General features: G+C 38.2%; 1 protein-coding gene across 2 annotated transcripts in view; it reads right to left on the bottom strand.

The window, feature by feature from the left end:
• The window catches only part of PDZRN4 (PDZ domain containing ring finger 4), a 351,915-nt gene that overhangs the window by 50,237 nt on the left and 276,136 nt on the right, over nucleotides 1-25,542 (bottom strand). For both annotated transcript variants that reach the window (XM_035002869.1, XM_035002870.1), the window contains 2 exons: nucleotides 15,650-15,906; nucleotides 12,469-12,571 (listed from right to left, as the gene is read on the bottom strand). In XM_035002869.1, coding sequence (XP_034858760.1) covers nucleotides 12,469-12,571; nucleotides 15,650-15,906 — 360 coding nt within the window. The remainder of the gene's footprint in view (nucleotides 1-12,468; nucleotides 12,572-15,649; nucleotides 15,907-25,542) is intronic.

Raw genomic sequence — 25,542 nt, forward strand, 5'->3', positions numbered from 1 at the left:
GTTCTTATTTTTACCTCCACCACAAAGTCAATTCATCAATTCACAAAGGAAGACAGCAAGAAAGGAAGAAGGAATAAGAGAGCTATAAAACAGTCAGAATACAATTAATAAAATGACATTACTAAATCCTTACCTATCCATAATTACTCTAAATGTAAATGGATTAAATTTTCCAAACAAAAAGCACAGAGTGGTTGGCTAGATTAAAACACAAAAGACCCAACCAAATGCTGCCTACAAGACTCACTTCAGCTTTAAGGACACATGTAGGCACAGAGTAAAGGATGGAAAAAGATATTCTATGCAGATGGAAACTAAAAGAGATCAGGGATAGCTATACTTATATCTCATAAAGTGGACTTTATATCAAAATCTGTAACAATAGACAAAGAAGGTCATTATATAATGATAAAGCAGTAAATTCATCAACAGGATATGACAACTGTAAATTTAATATGTACTCAACATTACAGCATAAATATATTAAGCAAATACACATCTGAAGGGAGAAACAGACAACAATACAATAATAATAGAGGACTTCAACACCCTACTTCTGACAATGGGTAGATCATTAATAAGAAACTAATAAGGAAACACTGAAAATTAGTAAAGAAATATTGAAATATTGAAAATCAGTAAAGAAACATTGGACTTCAAATATACTTTAGGGCAAATGGACCTAACACACATATATAGAACATTTGATCCAACAGTAGCAGAATATACTTTCTTCTCAAACATACGCAGATCATTCCCCAGGATAGATTATATGTTAGTTTAAAAAACTAAAAGCAAATTTAGAAGACTGACATCATATCAAGTATCTTTTCTTTTTTTCTTTTTAAAGATTTTATTTATTTATTTGACAGAGAGAGAGAGTGAGAGAGCATGGTCAGGGGGAGGGACAAAAGGGAGAGAGAGAAGCAGGCTCCCCGCCAAGCAGGGAACCTGATGTGGGGCTCGATCCCAGGACCCTGGGATCATGACCCGAGGTGAAGGCAGACGCTTAACCAACTGAGCCACCCAGGTGCCCCTCAGGTATCTTTTCTGACCACAATTGTATGAAACTAAAAATTAATAACAGGAGGAAAGCTGGAAAATTCACACGTATGTGGAAATTTAAACAACACACTGCTGACTAACCAGTGGTCAAAGATGAACTCAAAAGGAAAATAAAAAAAATATTGGAAAAAAAAAAAAAAAGAAAATGAAGATACAACATGCCAAAACTTATGGGATGCAGCAAAAGGAGTCCTAAGAAGGAAGTTAGGGTGATGTATGCCTACATTAAGAAAAGAAAGAACTCAAATAAACAATCTAATTTTACACCTCAAGGAACCCGAAAAAGAAGAACAAACTAAGACCAAAGTTAGCTTTTTTCTTAGCAGAAATAAAGAGAGATCAGAAAAATAATAGAAATAATAGATGAAAGTAGGAGTTGATTTTTTTAAATTTTATTATGTTATGTTAATCACCATATATTACATCATTAGTTTTTGATGTAGTGTTCCATGATTCATTGTTTGCATAAAACACCCAGTGCTCCATTCAATACGTGCCCTCTTTAATACCTATCACCAGGCTAACCCATCCCCCCACCCCCTCCCCTCTAGAACCCTCAATTTGTTTTTCAGAGTCCCTCGTCTCTCATGGTTTGTCTCCCCTCTGATTTCCTCCCCTTCATTTTTCCCTCCCTACTGTCTTCTTTTTTTTTTAAACATAGAATGTATTTTTTGTTTCAGAGGTATAGGTCTGTGATTCAACAGTCTTACACAATTCACAGCACTCACCACAGCATATACCCTCCCCAGTGTCTATCACCCAGCCACCCCATGCCTCCCATCCCCCACCACTCCAGCAACCTTCATTTTGTTTCCTGACATTAAGAATTCCTCATATCAGTGAGATCATATGATACATGTCTTTCTCTGATTGACTTATTTCACTCACCATAATACCCTCCAGTTCCATCCACGTCATTGCAAATGGCAAGATTTCATTCCTTTTGATGGCTGCATAATATTCTGCATAATATTCCATTGTGTGTGTGTATATATATATATACACCACATCTTCTTTATCCATTCATCTGTCAGTGGACATCTTGGCTCTTTCCATAGTTTGGCTATTGTGGACATTGCTGCTATAAACATCGGGGTACACATACCCCTTTGGATCACTACATTTGTATCTTTGGGGTAAATACCTAGTAGTGTAATTGCTGGGTCATATAGTAATAGGAGCTGATTTTTTAAGATGAGGAAAATTGATAAACCTTTAGTAGACTAAGAAAAAAAGAAGACTCAGATAAATAAAATTGGATATGGAAGAGGAAACATAATTGAGACCACAGATATACAAAAGATCATGAGACTGCTATGAACCATTATACACCAACAAAATGGATAACCTAGAAGACACATGAATAATTTCCTAGAAACATATAACCTAATAAGTGTCTTAGTAGGAAGTGGAGAAAAGGAAACCCTAGTGCACTCTTGGTCGGGATGGAAACTGGTACAGCCACTATGAAAAACAGTATGGAGGTTCCTCAAGAAATTTAAGAAAAATAACTACCATATAATCCAGCAATCCCACTCTGGGTATATATATCCAAAGGAAATGAATACAAGATATTGAAGAGATATCAGTGCTCCCATGTTCATTGCAATATTATTCACAATAGCCAAGACACAGAAACAACATAAGCATCCACTGATGGATGAATGGATAAAGAAAATGTGGTATATACCTGCAATGGAGTATTATTCAGCCACAAAAAGATGGAAATCCTGACAATTGCAACAACATTTGTGGACCTTGAGGACATTATGCTAAGTGAAATAAACCAGATGAAGAAAGACAGATACTGTGTTCTCATTCATAGGTATAATCTAAAAAAATCGAACACAAAAACAGAGTAGAACCATGATTGCCAAGGACTAGAGAGTGGGGAAAATGGGGAAATGTTGGTCAAAGAGTAAAAATTTCCAGCTATAAGATGAATAAGTTCTGAGAACCTCACATACAGCATGATGACTTTATTTATTTATTTTGTGGAAGGCCATTTATTTTATTTATTTTTTAATTAACATATAATGTATTATTTGTTTCAGGGGTATACAGGTCTGTGATTCATCCGTCTTACACAATTCACAATGCTCACCATAGCACATAACCTTCTCAATGTCCATCACCCAGCCACCCCATCCTTCCCCCCCACCACCCAGCATAATGACTTTAATTAAAAACAAGTATTATATGATTGAAAGTTGCTAAGGGAGTAGATCTTAAATGTTCTCACCATACACACACACTCAAAAGGTAATTATGTGAGATTTAGAGGTGTTAATTAATCTTATTGCCATTATAATTTCACAATATATGCATATATTAAGTCATCATGTTGTATACCCTAAACTTATACAATGTTATATGTCAACTATATCTCAATAAAGCTAGAAAAAATAAAATGCAGATGAAGTTTCATGCATAACGTAGTTCACTCTAGTTTCCTATAGCTAAGAAACCCTGGAAAAAAATGTAAGTACCCAACAAAAAGATGAAATTTTAGTTATAGGAAAAACAATGTACATAGATGAGTAAGACATACAAAGTGTTAACTGTGGTTACCTCAAATGGTACAACTGCAGATAATGGTACTTAAAATTTTTATTTTGGACTTCAAATACATGTATTGGATTTATCTTGGCTCATAACGCACCATCCATATTGATCATGCAAGAGTCTCTTTTATTTATATTTATTTATATTAAGTTTGATTATTTAATACATAGTGAATACCAGTGAACTCACTATATAATTATGCACCAGAGCATTACCGAGAGCTTAAGCCTGAAGAAGAAAGGGGAGAACTGTCATGCCAATATAAAACACATCCTCTTTAAAGATTCCAAAATTTTTTTCAAAGACAATTATTTGGTGGAAAAAAAATCCAAACTGGAATTATTTTCTATATTTTCCTAATTAAAAAAATAAACACTGTATTTAAATAAAATAATTTGTAGTGCCTACAGCCTGCATCTGTCATTTCTACTTGGCAAATATTTATGGGTCAGCTTGTTCTAAACACTAAAGCTAAAGCCAGAGATAATATGGAGAGGTGTGCTACTTTCTTACCCATTGGTAAAATATGGTACTAGACACAGACCAATGTGTGGTCTTATGAGTGTGTACGCTCTCTATAAAAACCTGTAAAATGGGGGTTGATAGGATTGAAATGTTAAAATTTTTGTAAAATTTTAAGGGTCTGACTATGCATTTGTCTCATTTTGCTCAAGTGAGTTACATGGGAGAACAAGATGAGACAAATCATTCCAACTAATATTGGTATCCCCATGGACCTCACATGTGAGGATGCTATGACTCAGGAGGTAAGTGGTCCCTTTAAGAGACAGAGCTAGAACTGGGACCACATTCCTTGTTTGGGCTTGTTCAACTAGATTATATTGCCTCTGAAATCAACATTAGAATCCTTATCAGGAATTTGCTTTATAGTGAAAAGACAGTTCGCCTTTCTATGCCCCTATGAAAAACATTCTTTGAAAGCAGAATAGAAGATATTGGGGAATATGATTTGATATGCAAATATTCACCTTAAACACAACCTTTCATTGTTTTCTTAGGAAATAAAGTTTAGTGTTGTCATAATCAGTGAGGTGAAAGATAGATGGGCTTCATCTTTATTTTATGAAATTACATGAACAAATTAACAATAATACTAATCTCATTTCTTCCAGTAAGAAATCTAAAAGAATTAGAACAACTTTGATGGCTATTTCCAACTTTATGACATTTTCTTTCTAGTCACTTCTTAAGGATAACTTTTTCTTTTTTAAATAGAAAATCACAACTTAGGAAAATCCTTTAATTTCACAAACATGGGTTTTTTTTTTAAGATTTTATTTATCTGACAGAGAGACACAGCGAGAGAGGGAACACAAGCAGGGGGAGTAGGAGAGGGAAAGCAGGCTTCCTGCTGAGCAGGGAGCCCGATGCGGGGATCGATCCCAGGACCCTGGGATCAGGACCTGAGCCGAAGGCAGACGCTTAATGACTGAGCCACCCAGGCGCCCCCAAACGTGGGTTTTCAAATTAAGAAATTCTGAGTTACCTCTGCTTGGAATATTAGTATTATATAAAATGTGATTACAAAGTCTCAGCCTCAACTAAGGTTCAAGTATTTGACTAGGTCAACCATATAATGTAGTATGTAGCTAGAACATTCCTGAAGATGAAAGAAGGTGCTATTCATAATTAAACTGGAACCTTAGCCATACATGGGGACAATTTAGGGCACACCAGGATGTATGGTTATCCTAACAGGAGCTGAATTCCAGTCATTCTTTACCTATGTAAATTAGCTTGTCTGTTTAGTAGGGTTCTCCAGCCTCTAAGTGTGAGGTAAAACATGCGTATCCTTGGGGTGCCTGGATGGCTTAGTCAGTTAAGCGTCTGCCTTCGCTCAGGTCATGATCCCTTGGGGTCCTGGGATCAAGCCCCACATTGAGCCCCACATCGGGCTCCCTGCTCAGCAGGAACCTGCTTCTCCCTCTCCCTCTGCCTGCCGCTCCCCCTGCTTGTGCTCTCTCTCTCTCTGTCAAATAAATAAATAATAAAATATTTTTAAAAAACCATGCATATCCTTGCTAGAATGGCAACAACAACATAAAATCCAAATTTTCTTTGGATTTGTAAGTGTGCGGGACACTTACAAAATAACAGTAGCAGCAATGGTCAGTAATTTATTTACTCCTCAAGCAAATGCTGCTGAACGCCCACCGTGTGCTAAGGGATGTGCTAGGTAGGCTCTCCCGGTGATAGAGAGATAATTAGAAGTGGTCACATCTTTAAAAAAGACAAACATTTAGAAGAAAAATATAAGTACATAAATAACTATAAGCCAAGGCATAATGCAAAAAAAAATTATAGAATGTGATATAGGAGTTCAGTGGTGGGACAGTGTGAGGAAGGCATTTGAGGGGCAGAAATTCTCATAAGTAAAGGTGCAGAGGAAGGAACGTCCCAGCTGTCTCTGAGTATTGCTGTGCTGCAGAGTTTGACCCCAAGATGCCTGAAAAAGTAGGGGGGTGACAGGTGATGAAGGACCTTCAATGCCAGGCAGAGAATATTAGAGTTAATTCAAGGAGTAGAGTCATACTAGATGAAGAATGGGGGAGTGATCCAGTGAGAACTCCATTTGAGAAGGGCTGGTCTGGCAGCGAGTGGTGAATGGATGGACTGCAGAGGCTAGAGACTGGCTCCAGGAGACCAAGAAAGAGCCTAGAGATAATCTCCTACACAAGGGAGGAAGCAGTGGTGATATGAAGGAGAAACATGCCCCAGAGAGTCTAGAAATACAAGCCCCACTACATGACAACTTCTGGGTTGGCCTCAATGACTAAGATTTTAATCTGCTATAATTTGAGAAAATGGTGGTGTCATGAAAACATACTTCAATGGACCAACTCTGATAGAATACCATCTTATTTTAAATGTTCAAGTAATAAAAATATTTTCACACTTCATTTAGATGAGTTTTCAATTCAATAAATTTCCCACAAGAATGAAACTTATTAAGGTGATTTTTTTAAATGGATGATTTTATTGCCCCAGTGGTAAGTGGTATAAAATTATTTCAGATATTTCATTAATAATTCTAAAATGTGACTAACAAGTGGAATAAAAGGGACTGATGAAATATAAAGCAAGCAGTGAGTCAAAATAATTCTGAAAATGCTACACTTTCACACTCTATGCACTATTTTTTCTTTTCCCAAATATCCACTGCACATATGGATAATATTATCATCTCTTTATAAATTATGTTTCATACCAAACATATTCTTTCCATCATTGGTTTTCAAATTCCTTGACACCTTTCCCAGAGACCGTCAGAGTCAGGGTTGGCTACTTGGAGAGGCTCTCAGTTCTGTGTCCATTGTTGTGTTTCGCAAATTTGCAGGATGATCCCTTGGTGAGGAAGTTATAAAGGAAGTACTGGGGTGGATTAGGAGTTACATCAAATTCATATCAAGTATGAGATTCTTATAAGATGATAATTAGCAGGGGTGAATTTGCATGGAGACCATTAAAATTCTATTTCATTACTTATCTCTCCTCATTTTCCTGCATTTTGGGCCTTTCTTTAGAAGTGTTGAACTGAAACATGATGATTGGATTAGAACTCCTAATATAAAGAACAAGTATCTCTATTCGCAACAGCCAAGATATGGAAACAACTTAAGTGTCCCTCAGTGGATGAATAGCTAAAGCAGATGTGGTTTATATATGTGGCGGGTGTGTGTGTGTCTATAAGAGAGAATGAAATCCTGCCATTTGCTGCAACAGAGACGGATCTTGAGAGCATTATGCTAAGTGAAATAAGTCAGAGAAAGATAAATTTGCACAGTATCATTATATGTGGAATCTAAAAAAAGAAAAAACAAGTCAAACTCACAGAAACAGAGAGTCAGAGTCAAAAGATGGTTACTAAAGACTGGGGGCAGAGGTGTGGCAAATAGGGAGACATTGCAGAAAAGTACAAACTTAATAAAAAAAAGAACATATATCTATGAGAAAAGGAGAGGATATCTGTTGTAACTGCATGGTGGTCCCAGGTTCCTTTCCAATTCCCTTGTACAAAAAGGTACAAAGGACTGCATTGCTCAAAAGTTGGTCCATGCAGACAACAACGGGAATCCTCCTTCGTTCATTCATCAAATATGAGCACCCACTATGAAATGGGTGATGTGATGCAATGATAAACAGGCAGATAAGGTCTCTACCCTCATAGCCTAGAAAGGAGCCACCAAGTTCTACACAAGCACACTAGATTTTTCCTTAAGTTCATTTCACAAGTCATGAAGCTGCTCGAAAAATATGACTGAAATCTAGTTAATGCTTATCCTCTTGTTATTTTCTTGAATGACCATCTCCTTGATTCATAATTCTCTTTTCTTTAACTATGTAAGAGAGATTACTTAGATTATCACAATATTCTGCACCTATTCACAGGGATCCAGGTCTGGAAAACAAATTTTGCAAAATGACACTTCTCAGCATAGCACAAGGGTTTCTTTATGCCTTGCATAAGAACTGCCAATTAATATGCTAAATGCTCTTTCCTATTTCTAGATAGGGGCCTAGGTTTGGTTTACAGTTGATATATACCTAGAACTATGACATACACTTGTCCTCCTCTCCTTTCTACCTTTAATACCTCTTCAAGCCAACTTCTAAATTCCTTCTCATTTTGATGACCATGTATTCAGAAGGGGAACTCGATGCGCACTTAATTCAGGCTGTTGGGTATTCAGCCTGATCTCAGGGGGAGGAGTAGAAATGATTTTGAGTTGCATTTCTGGTGATGAAAATCACCAGACTTTGAAATGTTGCTTAAATTATTTGCTCGTCTTGGCTAACCTAACGTTTTATACTATCAAAATGTTGGACTTTAATATTAGTCCAGTATTACTTCTCTGACTCTTCTCTATCACCACCGACTTTTGAGAGTTAATGGTAAATGCTGCAGAAAATTCAGCATCTTCCTTGCACTCAGGCAGGGGCAAACATATCTTTATTAGGGGTTGGATGAAAGGGCTCTATATTTCTTGAAGCCTTTCCCTTTAAATTATTTCTGGTAGAGGCTGGATTTGAGATCTGCCTCTGACTTGCTAAGGGCTATTTATGATTTATTTCAACCTTTAGCTGGCTCTGGAAAAAAAAGTACACAAAGTTGAAAATAAAGAAGAGAAGATGCTTAATCCTCAGTGGTATTTCAGTGGCATGGAGCACCCTGACTCTTACGATGGGTGCATTATTTAAATTTTGATATTTTTATTCCTCCTCTTACAAATAAAATTAAAATCCTTTATCATTTTTAATTAGAGAACAAGGGCCATCATTTTTGAAAGAGAACACATTCAAAGCTGTGAGTCTTTTAATGCAGGCTGGTCCTCTGAGACTTTTCTGAAGCACCGTGAGGAAATTTTAAAGCCAGTCAAATAATTTTCCTAGGCAAAGTGGTGATAGGCCATGGTGAGCTATGGGTGTCATTAAAATTTCATAGAGGTCCCTAACACACCAGAGTCACCATAACATTGACACACTGACTATGAATATCTCCAAAGAAGCATTTGCTGCCTATCATGGCTCTGAAGGGAGGTGTTTCGGTCTATCAGTGCAATAATCTGCATGTTAAAAAGTCCCTAACTATGTATTTACAAGATAGTCAGATCTGTTTTGGTCTATTGGGTCAATAATCCATGCACTCAAAGTCCCTAAATATGTATGCACAAGATAGATCAGCTTTGGTTCACTGAGTCAATAGCAAGTAGGCCTTTACAAAGGCGTCTCTGCAGATGCAGTCGGCATTTTAGCAAGTTCAGAAATGCGGTTCTATGCACTTCCTGTCTTTTAAAGAGTGGATGCCAGAAGCTGTGTTTCCCTTTGGCCTATGATATTTTGCTTTTAAAAAAGTCCAGAAGAAAAACCACCGTAGCCCAAACCAAATTCCAACTTGGAAGCAAATAATGGAAACACGGGCATTTAGACAAAGCCCTGTGCGAAGGAGTGGGTGCTGTCCTTCCAGACCATGCCTCAGCCCTTTCTGCCTCACCATTCCCGTGCATCCCCCTCTCTGCTCTCCTGTGTCGCTGCATCCTTTGCTTACTACCCCTCCCCCACCACCCGGCCCCGTCAGACTCATCTGGCAGCCAGAGGGATCTTGCTAGGGTTTCAGCTCTTCTACAGCAACTTCCCATCCTCAGGGTAAAAGTAAAAGGTGCCTCAACATAAGCCCCTCCTCCCTTTGGCTTCTCCTCCTACCGCTCTGGTCCTCATCCAGGCTGCTAGGGCACCCTGGCCTCTGCTGGTCCTTAAGCACACCAGGCATGCTTCTGCTCCAGGTCCTTTGTACCTTCCCTTCCCACATGGCTAGCTCTCTTTCCTTAAGTTTCCTATGAGAGAGACCTTCCCTGGCCCCCCTGTATAAGAGAGCAGGACCCCGTCCCAAGCCCATGCATTTCCATTCTCCATTACCCACGCTGTTGCTCGCCGTTAGCACGTCCCATCCCCGAACGTATTGTGTCTTTCCTTATTTGTCTCCCCTACAGGTTAAGCTGCCCCTGCAGGGGCTTCATCCATCAACCACTTAGATAAGAGCCTGGCCTATTTTAAGTACTCATTAAATATTGAAGGTAGAAATGAGTGAGAGCAGATGGAAAGGGAATCTTCCTCTACTTCTCTGACTGCCTGCTGATGTGTGTTCGTGTTTAGGTTGAGGAGAAATGAGTATCTTTTTCTGAGATGAAGCCTTCTCTTTGGCCATTGGGCCTGCTTCCTGTAATAGTCTCTAAGTGGCGCGGAAGCAGTTCCTCTGGAAGGGGCTCACCCATAGCATCCTCAGAGCTTCCGGAGGAGCTGAGGTCATCTTTGCTGGTCACAGAAGCCCTTGACCAGTGTGCGTCTAAGTTCGATAGTGCAGGAGTGGGACTGTCATTTCGAAATCTCCCCACTTCATGTGGTATCCACGATCAGCTCTGCTGACAGCCGTGGACTAGATTTTACCGTCTAATCTCACACAGCCATGAGGGATGATGGGTGCCACTCTGCCACATACCCGGAACAGACTGAGGAGTACTAGGTAGAGCCATTATTCTCTCTGAAACCTGGTAAATTATCCTTGGGATATTCCCCCATGTCCCCACCCCCCTGTTTAACCATGTACGATGCTTTCACATGCATCCTTTCTCGTGATTGAAGCCTGTCACCGTAACTTCCTCCTTATTTAAATTTCACAGGAACATTCTTATTTCAATCACTCAGAAAGATGCCTTCGGCAAGAGAATCACAGCTGACAGCAAATTAATGACTATGATGCTGTGATTAGTTGAGATTACAGGCTACAGAGGACCTGTCTGAGCATTTACCACTGTCATCATACTGAGGCTGGCATCTATTAGGGATTTACATTGTTCAAAAAAGAGGATGTGGGTTAGCCACAGTAAGCCCTATAGAAAGGTAAGGAAATTTGTCTACATTGGAATATTCAATGATATGCTAATTAATTAACATAATTTTTACTGTTAACCTGCCCACCTAAGCAAATCTTTCTTCCATGCTCTCCCTCCTAAACACAGATTTATTTTAATAAAGTCTGAAGGCACAAACTAAATAAAAAGCTGAAGTGATCTAGGTAATTCCAGTCCCTAAACCCAAAGTATTCATTAACTGAAAGAAAAACATCATTTAATCTTGAATTATTTGGGTAAGTGACTAAATTTTGTAATTTATTTTTCATGAGAATACAAAACTTAATGGATATTTCAGTGCATACCAGTCACTGAATGGATTTATAAAATAAAAGTTTTCAATCAATTTAATGGAGAAGGGTTAAAAAAATTCGTAGGAACAACAATGCTGAAACCATCCACTCAGATGTTAGGTATCATTGCACAGACTTCCAAATTCTGGCCGAAAAGAAATAATGATTTCTGTAATCCCCAGCAATGACTTTTGCAGGGGGAAGATTTCAAATAAACGTCTATTTGCTTTAGGTGAGCTTCACTGAATCGGCCTTATTTGATTTCAGATCCTCCTAAGGGAAGAGATTTCAGGATTTCCTGGTTGTAAAATGGAAAAGAACATTTTGCTGAACTTGTATGACATCATCTAAAGCATTAAAAGGGCAGATAATCATGGGTTCTCTACCTGTTTACCAAAGCTTCTTTGCCTCCTCAATCTACTTTATTTCCAAATGTCAGAGTGGTTTGAAACCTTTCAAAGATTTATAGACTGCAACAGCAGAGGAAATATTAGGATAAATCCTTTAACTTTTGTGAAAGCTTTTAAATAATTAATCGATGGGCTTTTGGAATTGTTATATATCACAGTACAGATACTCTAACATATACTGTATAAAGGCTAAACAACAAAGGGCATTAGGCCATTTCTCTTTCTAGAAAGTCAGTGAAACTCCTTTTGATGGTATATACTTGAGTCACAAAGAGAACATTGAATAAGTGAAAGAAAATATAACTAATATAAAATAATTTAGTTTATCAATTAAAACCAAAATACTATACGATGAATGAAAACAGTAAGCACAATCTTGGTTTTAAATATAATTTCTTTTTCAAACTCCACTTGGAAATTATTTTATATTACAGAAAGAAGAAAACCTGGGGCTGCCATAATGCTGTTTATAAAAATCAGCAAAAATGCAATCAAATTATTTTCAAGCTTATATTATAAAAATGTTCTCCAATGTATTTAAAATATTAGACACAAACAGCCCAAACAAACAATACTTAAAAGAACTTACCCTCAATATGTAATAGACAAAGTATTTCTCACAGTAATAAATTAATTTTTTCTTTTTATGCAAAACTCCTTGACCATAACTTCATGAAGAAATGTGAAGTGGTGTAAAAATGATCTTACCTCATATTCAAAGTCCTCTGCTCTGTCTGCATCAGCAGGCAAGCTGGAAAGATACTCATTGTCCTCAAAAAATTCATGCTCCATCGGATGAAGAGAATGGCAGCTATGGGGAATGTAGCAAGATGACAGAAATGGATCAAAAGGGTTGTTTTCAAGATTAAAACTGATTTTAGAATTTCACTTGTTTTCTCTGCTTTGCCATAAAACCTGTAGTGATCCAGCCTCTGAGTGAACTAAAAGCTCAGAAAGAGCAATTGCTTTTCTTTCTCCCCTCCATGAGGTCCATCAATTTGATTTTCTGGGAGAATACCAAGAGTAAGGACCCATGGCCAGAACAGCACTCCAAAGAGTCTGATGTGAAATCTCTGACAGGCCGTGGCGCTTAATACTCCCTGGCCTGCTTCCATTCCACCAAATGTGACTTGCTCCATACGTGGATGTGTGGCCTTTGAGACTGCAGTCTACCCAAAGAGGGGGATTCTGTAACAGAGTACTACCCATTTCATAATATACAGCCCCAAACTGTTTTTTGAAATCTGTTTTCAAAAGCATCTATTTTTCAGATTGTAAAATGTACTCACCTTGCCCTCATTCCTTAAGACCTCCTTCCTTGTTCTCCCTCATAACCCACATTTCCCCCTCTTTGATAGAGGGCCAGTGCACAAATATTAATCAGCATTCACAGTGATACCTCACTGGAAATTCCTGTAAGTCACAGGGTTTCATAATCCCTTCCAAAAATTCAGAGAGGATTAAAGAAATGAGGGGGACCTGGGGCATTGTACATGACTTTTACATGTCTCACTTCAGAAAAATGTTTTAAGTAATTTACTGAAGTGCTTTAAAATTACTATAAGCTATGATATGGATCCTATACATTAGACCATATAAAGGTCAAGTACAGTTTAACAGCAAAGAGAATGAGGGCATCTCTATTTCTAGAAGTCAGTGAAAAAGACTCAGTGCAACTAACCAAGTTAGTGGCAGGTGAGACCTCTAAGCTGTGCCAGTGTGGACATTACCAAATAACTGGAGTTAGTAGTATAAATTAGTTTCCTTATCTCTAGTCCAAAGGCATGCACGAGAGACGCATCCTGGTGTCCTCATACAGTCAATGTAAATATTCTACCAGTCCCTTCTCACTGCTGTCTATGGCTGTCATCTCCATATAGGGTTAATCGACATGAACCCTAATAGCAAAAGTAGTACATGCAACATCTTGCTTGCTGGTCTAACAGGTAAACTGTCCTTGCTTAAATTTGGACTGGCTCTGAAAACCCATTTGGATTGGTAAACCATTAAGTTTACTGCTTTGGGCACTTAATGTGTTTCTCTTGTCTCTCAGTTGGTAAGAAGGGAGCCCTGCCATGAGGAACACCTATTCATTCAATAAACATTTATTGTCTACTAGATGCCAGGCCCTCTGCTGAGTGCTGGAAATCTATTGGTGCACCAAATCCAATCAATTCTCCCTCTATTCATTGGGTAGAGCAGTAAAGTGGGAATGTCAATATAATGTGATACTTCAGGGGAAATATGGAATCTGAGAGCAGATGGGGGGGATGTCCCTACTGCTGCTCTAGGAAGTTTACTAGAAGGGGTTACCTCTAAGCTAAGGTCTGCAGGACTTATGGAGAGTGACATAGGATACCTGTTAAGAGAGTGGGTAATGGGGTCGGACCTCTTAGGCTCAGAAGTCTGGCCCTATCACTTCCTTGCAATGTGACTTTGGCCAAATAACTTAACATCTTCCTTCATCTGTGATGGTAATAGTACAAGGCACTCCCTCAAAAGATCATTGTGAGGACCAAATGAGTTAATAAATGTAAAACATTTGTAATATTACTTAAAACATGCCCAATTAGCTAATAAATGTTAGCTATTATTCCTCCAAGAGAGTGTTTATTGGAAGGCTACTCTGTGTGAGGCGGTATTCATAAATATTAAATATTTGTTTGCCTGTATATTCTTCATCTCCTCCTCTAGAAGGTAGGTGGTGACTTTATTTTTGTTCCCAGTTTTATGCCCAGCACCTAGTTCCAGTGCCTGATAAAGGGGGCTATTTGATAAGTAGTGGTTGCATGGATGGAGTGAAGCAAAATAAACAGGGCCCTTGCCCTCCTGGAACTTGAAGTTTCAAGGAGTGGTTTCCAAAACATGGCTGTACCTTAAAATTGCCTAGGGAGATTTTTGGAAAAATTCTGGCACTTGGGCCTCACTCTAAAAACTCCTTTTTAATTGGTCTGAAGTAGGATTCAGGCATTGCATTGATACCGCTTTTCAAAATTCCCAGGTGATTCTAATGTACACATGTGGACCACTGAAATGAACCTAACAAAAGCCAATAAAGGGCAGGGAAGTGTTTTACAAAGTGCAGAATGGATTGCGGTAGGCAGTGAAAATGCAGCCTAAAGAGACTATTGTTTTTATAAATCAAACTCTCCCTAATGTTTGAATATTTGCTTCAAAGCTCACAGAACAAAATGTATGGGGCAAAACATACTTCCTCATGAAACAAGACTGTATAAGTAAGATTATTTGAATAAAATCTCTCAACCTGCCTTTAAATTAGGTAAAAAATTGGGAAGAAATATTCCTTTAATAGATCCTTATTTCACAGCTCTTATACTTAGTGACAACCAGAATCTTTTGTTGACATCTCAATATATTGGGTAATTGCTTTCTTTGGAGAATTGCACTCTAATTAAATTAATTTCCTAGCTTTTCCTTTAAAGAAGAGAAAAGCAAAGAGTGAAAGAGAGAGAGGCGACCCACAGAGGAGAAAAGAGTGCCAACATGCCACTTCTGTTTCAGTCTTAATAAGGTTTTTGGCAGCTTTGGTGAGAAAAGCTATTTCCCTGACCAGTGCTCATGAGTAGCATGAGGTTTCTGATGGCTGGAAATATAAAGATGAACTAATCAGAGCCAGAATTTTTCATTGTTCCTCAGCAAGCATGACTCCTAAAGTGAAGCAACTGTGTGGGTCAGGGAAAGTAGCTAGCAGGGCCAGCTGAGAACTAATTGGATATAGACACGGTGGAGACATTTTCCAAAGAGAACCGAGAGCCTCTCTCTGTAACTGTCAGCTTGCTAGTGTGACTGATTCTCTCCAACACTCACTTGAAATGCTGAGTGAAAACAAATAGGGCTTTTGGGAAAATGACAGGAAAAAGAACAATACCTGTCTGAGAGCAGGAATGGACAGATGTCTGGCACTGGAGGGGTCGGTGGCCGAAGTTTGGCCAGAGCCATGATGTGCTCGAAGGTGATGTCGGTCTGAGTGCTGGCGTGCATGAGCTGCATTGCTGGGGCCGTTCCATAGGCTGGTTTACTGAGCGGTGTTCGTCTTAGCACCTGGACCACAATGGGCTCCTTGGCATTTCGAAAAGCTTCCACGGCCTCTTCATGGGTGGCCTTTGAGAGATCCTTCCCATTGACCTGTGAAGATAAAAGGACATTGCTCACCTCAGAGGAAAGAACAGAGAGGCTGTCATCATAGATTAAGAAAAGATGGGGAGGGTAAGTTTAAGCCAGCTCTGATATGAAGTTTGTAAAGCAATATTTAATCAGACACTGACATTTATTGAACTCTTCACCAATACTCGGAAGTGAAGAAGATCAGGAAAACGCGTTGTTTCTTGTTTGGTTAGGAAGTATTCTGTCAGGATCATTAGTAAAGATTTAAACATTTAAATCACACATCGGCCTCAGAAAACGTTCACCAAAATCTGCAGATAGGTAGAAATGTTAAGTGTATCTCTTTTTTAAAAAATGTTCTATCCATCTCTTGGTGGGATTTTCAATATTTAATCAAAGTCTGACTGGCCTGAAATCTAACTTTGTGGGTATTGTCAAATTTCTTTCATATTCATCGTTTTTAAATCCAAGATCATGTTATCGTCATGTACATTCTATTCTAAATCCTTGCTGTTCAAAGTGTGGTCTGTGGACCAGCAGCATAAGCAGGAGCATAAGAGATTATTAGAAATGCAGGATCCCTGGCCCTATCCCAGACCTGCTGAATCAGAACTGGCATATTAACAGGATCCCAGCTGATTTATATGCACTTGAAAGGAGCACTGCTCTAAAACATCTCTGAGCATACTATGTTCCTTTGGATCCTCACCTGTTTTAATTTATACCAATTTATGACTCTCCAAGGTAGCCCTGGACATAACAGAGAGAGAGAGGGATATTTGCCTTTGCCCCCCATCACTGCTTCTCAGCAGGGCGAACCACTGGCATTTGGGAGAGAAAAATCATTCTTTTTGTGAGACTCTCCCATGCCTAATTATCAAAAGCTAGTGCTGTTCCCCAGCCTTTGCGGCACTCCAGACACCCACACACTTTTCTAAATACCCTTTCCAGCGGCAGTACAGACTGCTCTCAAATAGCTGTCAGTTTATTTCCCTAAAACCGGTCCTGATAACAGAGTCCCTTTGTGGAAGTTGTTTTAATAAAGGCCTACAGCATCCTGAAATATTTTCACAACTCCCACCCTAGATCAATCAATAATGTTGGCTTTTGCAAATAGGAAGAGATACTTGGGGGCACAATACTGTGCCTAAAACCCCTGAAGTTATACTATTTCTAGGCAACTAAGCCATCTGCCTGTTGGGGAGGCTCTGCTAACTGCTACGCACCAGCAAATCCTTAGAGATCCCTGGGTGCCTTAAGAAGAAGCGAAGGGAGTTGCTGAGTTGCAGTCAGAGAGTGATTGCTGACATCCAAATGAGCACATTCTCTCTCCTTGAGTAAACAAAGAATATGTGTGTGCTCAGAGCAAGTGTGGGGTGTTTGGGGGTAAATGACACAATGCCAGGTAGAAATCATCATGTCATGTTGAGACAGGCTTAATGACCTGGAGGATCTAATTTACTCAGTGGGCCCTGAAACAGTTAATGTGCCTTCAAAAATTGAGCAATTAAGTTTCCTCACCAGCAAAATATGTCCCAGTACAGTTCTTGGATCACTAGCAAGAAACTTCAGTAGAAGATACGAATGGTTATTGACCGGGAGCACACATTCACAAATCTGTACATTCTCACTCTGATTCTTTTCTCTATGGACTAAAGTTGAACATTATTGCTGCATTGGTATTGGTACAACCTTGGAATGTCTGGATGACTTTGGGCATATGGGAGTATGTGAACAAGGGACATCAGTGGACACAGTCATTCATTCCTTGAGCCATTGGTCTAGGGCACTTTGGGTTGGGGCCACCACCGTCTCCCCTGAGAATGTGTAATCAGCAGATGGTAAGCAAAGTCCAAGAACGGAGAAACACAACCTAAAATCTAACCTCTCATGTTGGCTGGTATCATTCTTTATGTTTCACACTGTGGTCAGTATTTAAGAACTCCAGGGTTGTAGAAGATGATCCAGTGGTAGACAAGATTGTTCTGCCAGAATCTATATGGGAGAAATTGCCCTTTGTCTCTAGGCTTCTGCTTTATGGTATCCCTTCAGTGTAGTGAATATCCACTCCTGCAAAGTCTTACATCCTTCTCATTCTGAAAAGAATTCTTGGTCATAATCTATAAGCCTTGCATTTAAAATAACCCTTAATAGTGGTAGAATAAAAGAAGACAGTGCCCTTTTTGAACGACTTCAAGCAATATCTGAGGGGAAAGGGAAAAATAATTTGTGGCTAGGGCGTCTTCCAGTCACACATTAAATCCTTCTAGTGCATAAATTGTGTGTCACTAAGTAGTGGACAGACTAATGCCATTATCCTATTTCTTCCTCTAGGTAGCTCAGCACCTTGCCTACAATGCAGTCTTGGTATTTCTTTGTTTCTTCCTTGTTTTAGTGACTTTCAAAGCAAGAATAATTTTTCAAAAGTGAGTTCTTTACTGATTACTAATTATTTCTGCAAAATTCAGAAAAGTATAACAATTTCTGCAGAAACATAAAAATTACTGAAGAGTATTTTAGGCTGTGAAATAATTAGTTCTTATTATAATGCTTAGTTTATGCAGACAATATTAGCGTTCTTACAGCAAAAGATCAATAGCTATTGATTCTAAGACCCTGTACATTCATTCATTTACAATTATAGCATTTATATGCAAATTTCATTTTTTTGCTTAAAGGACAATCAAATACAATCTTAAAAAAGGACGGTCAATATAATCTCGAATATCTTGCCTCCCCATTGGGAATGCTCTTTTCTTCCTGTTATCCTGCAGCTGACCTCTATTTTCATAAGCTATTTAATATCTCTCAAAGTAAAGAAGTCTATGACCTTTAAAGGCTCTACTGTCCCACGTGATCCCTTAGAAAATGTAAGCACTGATGATACAAAACACTTTTTTTTTTCACTTCACTTGAAGTTCATCAACATACTGTTAGCCTACCAAAAGGTCACCATTTTATAAATTATGCCTTTCACAACAACAAAAAAGAATAGCTTAATTGGGATTTTGTGGCAGTTGCTTTTGCTCAGTTATCAACGGTTACAGCCAGGAAGAAGAACATTGGGAGAATATCTGAGGTTTTAATCCTATAGAAAAAAGTTTGTAGTAAATGAACAAATAAATTAATAGCCAAACCTCATTTTTCCCAAGTGGCCAGGTCTTAAACCAACATGGTGTCTTGTATTCATGGTGCCTTATCCTTATCATTCCATTTTTTTTCCATCGTATTCTCTCCCTCCCTCCTTCCCTTGCTTCCTCTCCTGCCCATCCCTTCTTCCCTCTCTGCCTCAACCTTGCTTTTGTACAAACTACATACAATTTTTATATGTTTTTTGAAATGAGACAGGAGGAGATGGGGAAGCCCTCTGTTATATAGGTATCCCACCTAACGTAGGTAGTCATGGATGTAGACCCCAAATGTTCTGGGTGCCTAGTAAAAGGAGGGAAGCAAAAATGCCAGAAAAATAACAGGGAAGTTGACTTTCAGGAGGAAAAACTGGATAAAAAGAGTTGGGAGCAAAATTGATGGGAAGAGAAGTAATTTGAAAATTAAAAGAGAAATAATGCATTGTGGGGTTTGAGTTTGAAGTTTACGTGCAGAAGAGTTTCAAAAAGCCTGGCGATTTGATTTAAGCACGGCATAGAGAAAGAGACTTTTTAATGAAGCTGGTGTTGAATGGCAGGTGAGAGGTTAGAGTATCCTAATAAACAGGAAGATCTATGAGGTAATTCCCTCTATTACTATAACGTCTGGCACATTGATAACTGTGGTCAAAACAGATTCGGTTCTGCCACTACTGAGCAACTAGAGTACAGCAACTGGAATATAACTGAAAAGACTCCTGCGGTCACTATTTGACAAGGGGCTAGCAGCCCCAGAGTGGGACGACTGGACTCTCCAAAGGTGATTAAGCCACCTGATTTGAGATAAATGAGAAACCAGTGCGCTTTGCCTCTAACGAGGTTATCGGAATTGGCCACAGCTCAAGAAAGGAAAAGAAGATGCCAATGATAAAAGTTCTAGGATGAAAAGATTGTCCTTGTAACAACTACATTTGGGACTGGAAGCTGGTGGCAAGAGTAGTAGCCGTAATCATGTCAAACTTGAAGTAGCTGCAAGACATTCAGAGGAACGAACACACGGATGACTGGCGACTAAACGAGAAGCCAGTCATGGGAAACTATCCTCTGGGAAGGTTTCCCTCTTACCCCAGCACTGAAGTTGAAAAATATACAGGTATGAAAAAAGAAGTGTCTTGTTCCTAAAAAGTTGTTTTCCATTATATTGATAGGGATAAGGGGATAGGAGAAAAGTAGTGGCTTTTCAGCAAAAGATGTGTGAATACATTTGTTGTGGCAGATGGGCTAATTAATCCATAAGCAACTTGTGAATGTTAAGTAAAGAATATAGCTTTTCATATGTAAACCACATCACGCCAATGTTTGATGAGGCTTCTGTTTAAGGAACAATCTACCCTTTTGGATAAACTGCAAAATCTGGGCTACTTGTCAGCAACCTCCCCAGAGTGATTGGTGGCCTCAGCTTGGATACGAGCTGCGCTACTTTGATTATTTCTCCAAATCCAGCCACATGCAAAATTTTCTTGAGTATCAGAAAACAAACAGGTTTTTCTTTTTTTCCTTTTGAAGTGCAAACAAGTGCATGAATAACCAAGTCACCCTGGTGAGTTGCCATTTCCAGAGTCAGCTGTTTGGGAATGATGAGGGTTTCTAAACCTCTGTTCCCTCTTGTGAAAAATAAGACCTTTTATGCATCTGTGCCTTTCATAGGAGAATACAGATAAGAATACTCAATAGAAGAAGTATAGAATACCTAAGATTATGTGCAATTGATATAGCCCAATTTCAAATTGAGAAGTATAAAGCACTTGAATATTGTTTGTTTTTGTTTACAAAATTTTTATTCATTCATTCATTCATTCATTTATTCTTTTGTTAATTTTCAGCTTTATCGAGATATAGACAACGAGGAAAATTGTATTTAACATATACATTGTGTTGATTTGATATATGTATATATCGTTAAAGGATTCCAACCATCTAGTTAATTAACACATCCATCATTTCACATATTAATTAGATTTTTTGGTGAGAACATTTAAGTTCTACTCTCTTTGCAAATTCCAATTATATAATAGAGTGTTATCAACTACTGTCACCGTGGTTTACATTTAGACTCTCAGAGCCGAGCAATATAATTCTAGTTGGGCATGCTGGTTTATAAGATCTCCCCCCTTCACAAATAAATGTGGAATTAATTTTGACTAAAGTCCCTATGAGAATGCTGATCAAATTCTCTACCTGATAATTAGGGAGGTGTTGTAAAAACATGTTCTAGTAACATTTTATAGAAGGAGGAAACAATATTTAAATTACTGCTAAAATGTTTGGTATGGAAGAAATTTAAAATAATCCAAACCCTAGAGTCATTAAAACACTTGTCATATACAATTGTTCAATCAATTTTAAGGAATTTAAGCATATGTTTTTTTTGAAACTTTGGTATGTTTGCTTCTGTGTGGACATCTGTCATATAAATTAAGCATAGCACAGTATAAAAATATTTATAGTGAAAAGAACGCACAGAATAAGAATTGTCAAAATTATATGAAGAAAGCCTAGTAAGAGATTGACTAAAATTAATTTTGACCTTTTTAAATGTTATTAATGAACAAAATAATCACTGGTGGGTTTGTGATAATCATGTAATTTTAGAAGATAAGAATACAAGAAGTGTTAGATGGCATTATAACAAAAGTCTGTGTAGTACAATGTTCTGCATTGAAAGTGCTATTACTGGATTTTGGGAAGAGAATAAACATGTAATTATCACATCTGATATAATAAGCAGATTTATTCAAAAGTGATCCTGGGGCTCCTTTTGGCTTATTTGGACTATGAGGGACCGGTAGCTCCATTTTCCTGGTGTGTGGGGGTGTTACAGCTTCCCGTGAGCTCCAGAGTCCCCCAGGGCTAGGCAACTGGCTTTCCCAGCCAAATGGAACTAACTTCTAACCCAAACATTCTGAACCTCTTGTAGTCTGTTTCCTTACTAATAATGTTCCCCAAAGAAGAGAAAGCCACAGTAGGTGGGGATTCCTCCACTGGAATACAGACCTAATGCATGTCCAACCGTTTTGGGTCCCACATGACTCCTGTGCTGCTCACTCCTGACTTGTATGTTTTCCCAATAAAGACTGTTGCCTAACCTATATAAGTTGTGACATTGTGGGATTTGCTCTTAATTAACCTTTGTGTGACATGATACACATTTACAACCTAAGAAATTGAATATATTAAAAATGCTTATATATATATATATATATATATATATATATATATATAATACTAATGAATAGCAGATCCCCAGTAACCCAAGGAGATATCTAAAAAGCCTGTTGTTACATTTAACTAACTGATTGTAACACTGTGGTCACTACTAGTGATAGTATGCTACTTCCTGACCCCTTTCACAGCACACTTTGATGGTGAGGTGTTCCTGCATACAAGTGAGACTCATCTTCAACTTTTCTTATTAAGATATTATAGACCCATTCTTTGTGAATTTATCAGAACTATTCTTGGCCAAATTTATAATTTTGGTTATAGGAAATCTTGGGGATGCATCAGTCATAATTGCTTTTTCCCTCAATTATCTTTTCTTTGTTTCATTTTTTGTACCCCTTTTTCTGTATTTTCTGTTTCTTTCCTGAGGCTCACTGCCACATTCTTCTCTTCTGAGCTTTCCCATTTGGAAGTATTTATTTATATAAATTATTCCTGTTATTAAAGAACAGGTCATGGGCGCCTGGGTGGCTCAGTTGGTTGAGCGACTGCCTTCGGCTCAGGTCATGATCCTGGAGTCCCGGGATCGAGTCCCGCATCGGGCTCCCTGCTCGGCGAGGAGCCTGCTTCTCCCTTTAACCCTCCCCCCTCTCATGTACTTTCTCGCTCTCTCAAATAAATAAATAAATCTTAAAAAAAAAAAAAAAAGAACAGGTCATGATATGTTTTGATTCTTACTGAAGGAAATAAATTGAAGTCTATACAACATAGGTTTATTTACCTCTTTATAAATACATTTATTTTCCCTCATGTTAATAAAGAAATGGATGTATCTCCTCTTTGGCACATGAGCTGGTGGTTCTTTGTCCATCAGATGTATAGAGTAGACTATACATAGTCTACTCTTCTCTGTCCAGCTCAGTGCTCTTGGACACAGACCACTGTATACTGCATCACTAGGCTCTCTGCTTTATGTTTGTTTGGTTCAGTTAGTGGTTAGAGAGCTAGTACTCTGTGTCTTTACCCAGGCTCCTCTCCACCTGGCTTTCAGGACACCAGCTCTTGGTAGGTTCTGTTCACATCCCTCGTTTACTTTCCCCTTTCAGGTCTGTGGGTAGTAAGGACTTCTCTTTCTATTGTGATTCTCTAAATTCTTTTTCTTAACTCTGCTCACACCTCCTAGAAGTTGCTCCCTCATTAAAGTCACTATCAAAATTAGTTGCATCAAAAATAGAATTTCTAGTGTCTCGGATTTAGCAGAAGTTGCATTTTTAAGGGAGAATGAAAATACAACAAATGAGATCACAGAGCAAATTTAAAGTATTCACATATTTGATGTGCACAGTTATTTCACAGAATCTCCCTCAGTTGGTCTTTGTGTTTCTCCTTGATTAGATTCAGGTTTTGTATTTTTTGGCAAGAATGCCTAGAAGTGGTATTGTGTCTTTCTGTCTATCTTAGCAGGAGGCAAGTAATATGGATTTGTCTGTTACTGGTGAGGTTTATCCTTGAGGACTTCATGAAAGCAAGAGGGTGAGGGGTAGGGGAAAGGGAGAGGATGAATCTAAACCAAATGGAAGGTAATGTTAAAATTTGGGGAATCTAGATGAATGATATTTGAGAATTCTTTGTACCATTCTTGTAACCTTTTGATAAGCCTGAAATTATGTTGAAATGAATGTTACAAAATCTTGTATTTGTTATTAGCTAAAAACAGATTCATGTTGTAATCACTTGAGTTAAAAAAATAATTATAAGGAATTGTTGGACATAGAGTTTGTTTCTGGATTTGCATATCTTTAGAGAAATAAATTTCCACTCTGCGCTGAATGTCTTTTTTTTTTCTTGTGCATGTGCATGAGTACACACACACACACACATACACACACACATCCCTACAGCAAAAAACACAGATTGGTATCACCAACTTTATCATTGTCATAACAATTCATCTACTGAATATCACCTGAAATCCTGTTCTCCTCCAAGCTGAGCTATTTAAAAAGATAGATGGCTGCCTTCTGGCTAATTGTGGGAGCTCTTTCATTACTATAAAAAGACTTTTTATATCTCAAGTGACTCTATAAGCAGTGAATAATGACTTGAAGTCTTTCAAGGAGAGTCCACTGATAAAATGGTAGGATAACAACTACTTACTGACCTTTTACTTCCTAAGATAATACTAAGCTGATGAAGCTGATTATTAATAAACCTATCCATTGAGTTTTGACACATCAGGTCCAAGTATGTTAGTGAGAAACATACTTAATGAGAAATTCTCATGCAGACATAAAATTTTCTGCAGTGGGTCTACGGATGTAAAGACATAAGGCATATATAGGGCAAATGCTTTTAAAATGAACTGAAATTACTTCATTGGGAAAAAAACTTCATCGTAATTAAATGACCTAGATTTTCTTTTAAAAAATTACTATAAACAGCATCAGTAACTGAGGACTTAGAGCAATTCATCTTTTATGTCCACTGAAAAAGAGGAAATGTGCTCTTAGCCCCTGGACAAGAACCCTGGGTCCCATTTTTTGTTATTCGGACATCTATGGATATCAAGAATATAACCTTGGGTCTCAGCCACACTAGCAAGATGCCAAAGAAGTGCCAAAAATAACTACCTGTTAAATGAAAGGAATAAAAGTGTTCCACATAGTTACTAATAAGGGACTAAAGAGGCAGTGAGTTATTTGTAACATGGCATCTGTCATAAGAACATCAAAGATGCCAACAACATCTTCACCAGAGTTTTGCTGTACCCTATCTATAAAAGCAATCCCTACTTAAATGCGTCCAGGCAGAAAAACATTGTGAGTGACAACAGTGACAGTTTTGTTCAGTGCTATAGTTTAAAGGCCCCAAAACATGCTTGGCACATATTTGATACTCAATAAACACTTGTTAAATTTTCACATATTTCTCTATCAAAATCCATGTTAAAACAAATGTGATTGTATTTGTCATTAAAGTTATCTGTGTTTACATGCAAACTGCTTTCCTTTCACTCCCACCTCCATGGTGCAGCCAGTTACCCATATTATTCCATTCACTTAAATATATCGTAAAAATTTAGTGGCATACAAAGGCGAGCCCTACCCATAAGCTCTGCTCATAAGCCCCACCCATCTGTCAAAGAACACAATGCCGGAAGCATTCAGAACTGGGATCTAAACAGTTTACCATATCAGCTGTGTCATTCTGAGTAAGTTATTTAACCTCTCTGAGCCTCAGTTTCTCTGTCTGGAAGAGGAGATGCTAATAGCCCTCACAGAGTTGTGGATAGGATCAAATAAATACTACAGCTAAGGCAGCTAACAGAGTGCTATGATGTTGAGTCTTC

The sequence above is a fragment of the Mirounga leonina genome, unplaced genomic scaffold, assembly GCF_011800145.1.
Source record: "Mirounga leonina isolate KUSES-001 unplaced genomic scaffold, KU_Mleo_1.0 Mir_126, whole genome shotgun sequence".
Classification (NCBI taxonomy): Eukaryota; Metazoa; Chordata; class Mammalia; order Carnivora; family Phocidae; genus Mirounga; species Mirounga leonina.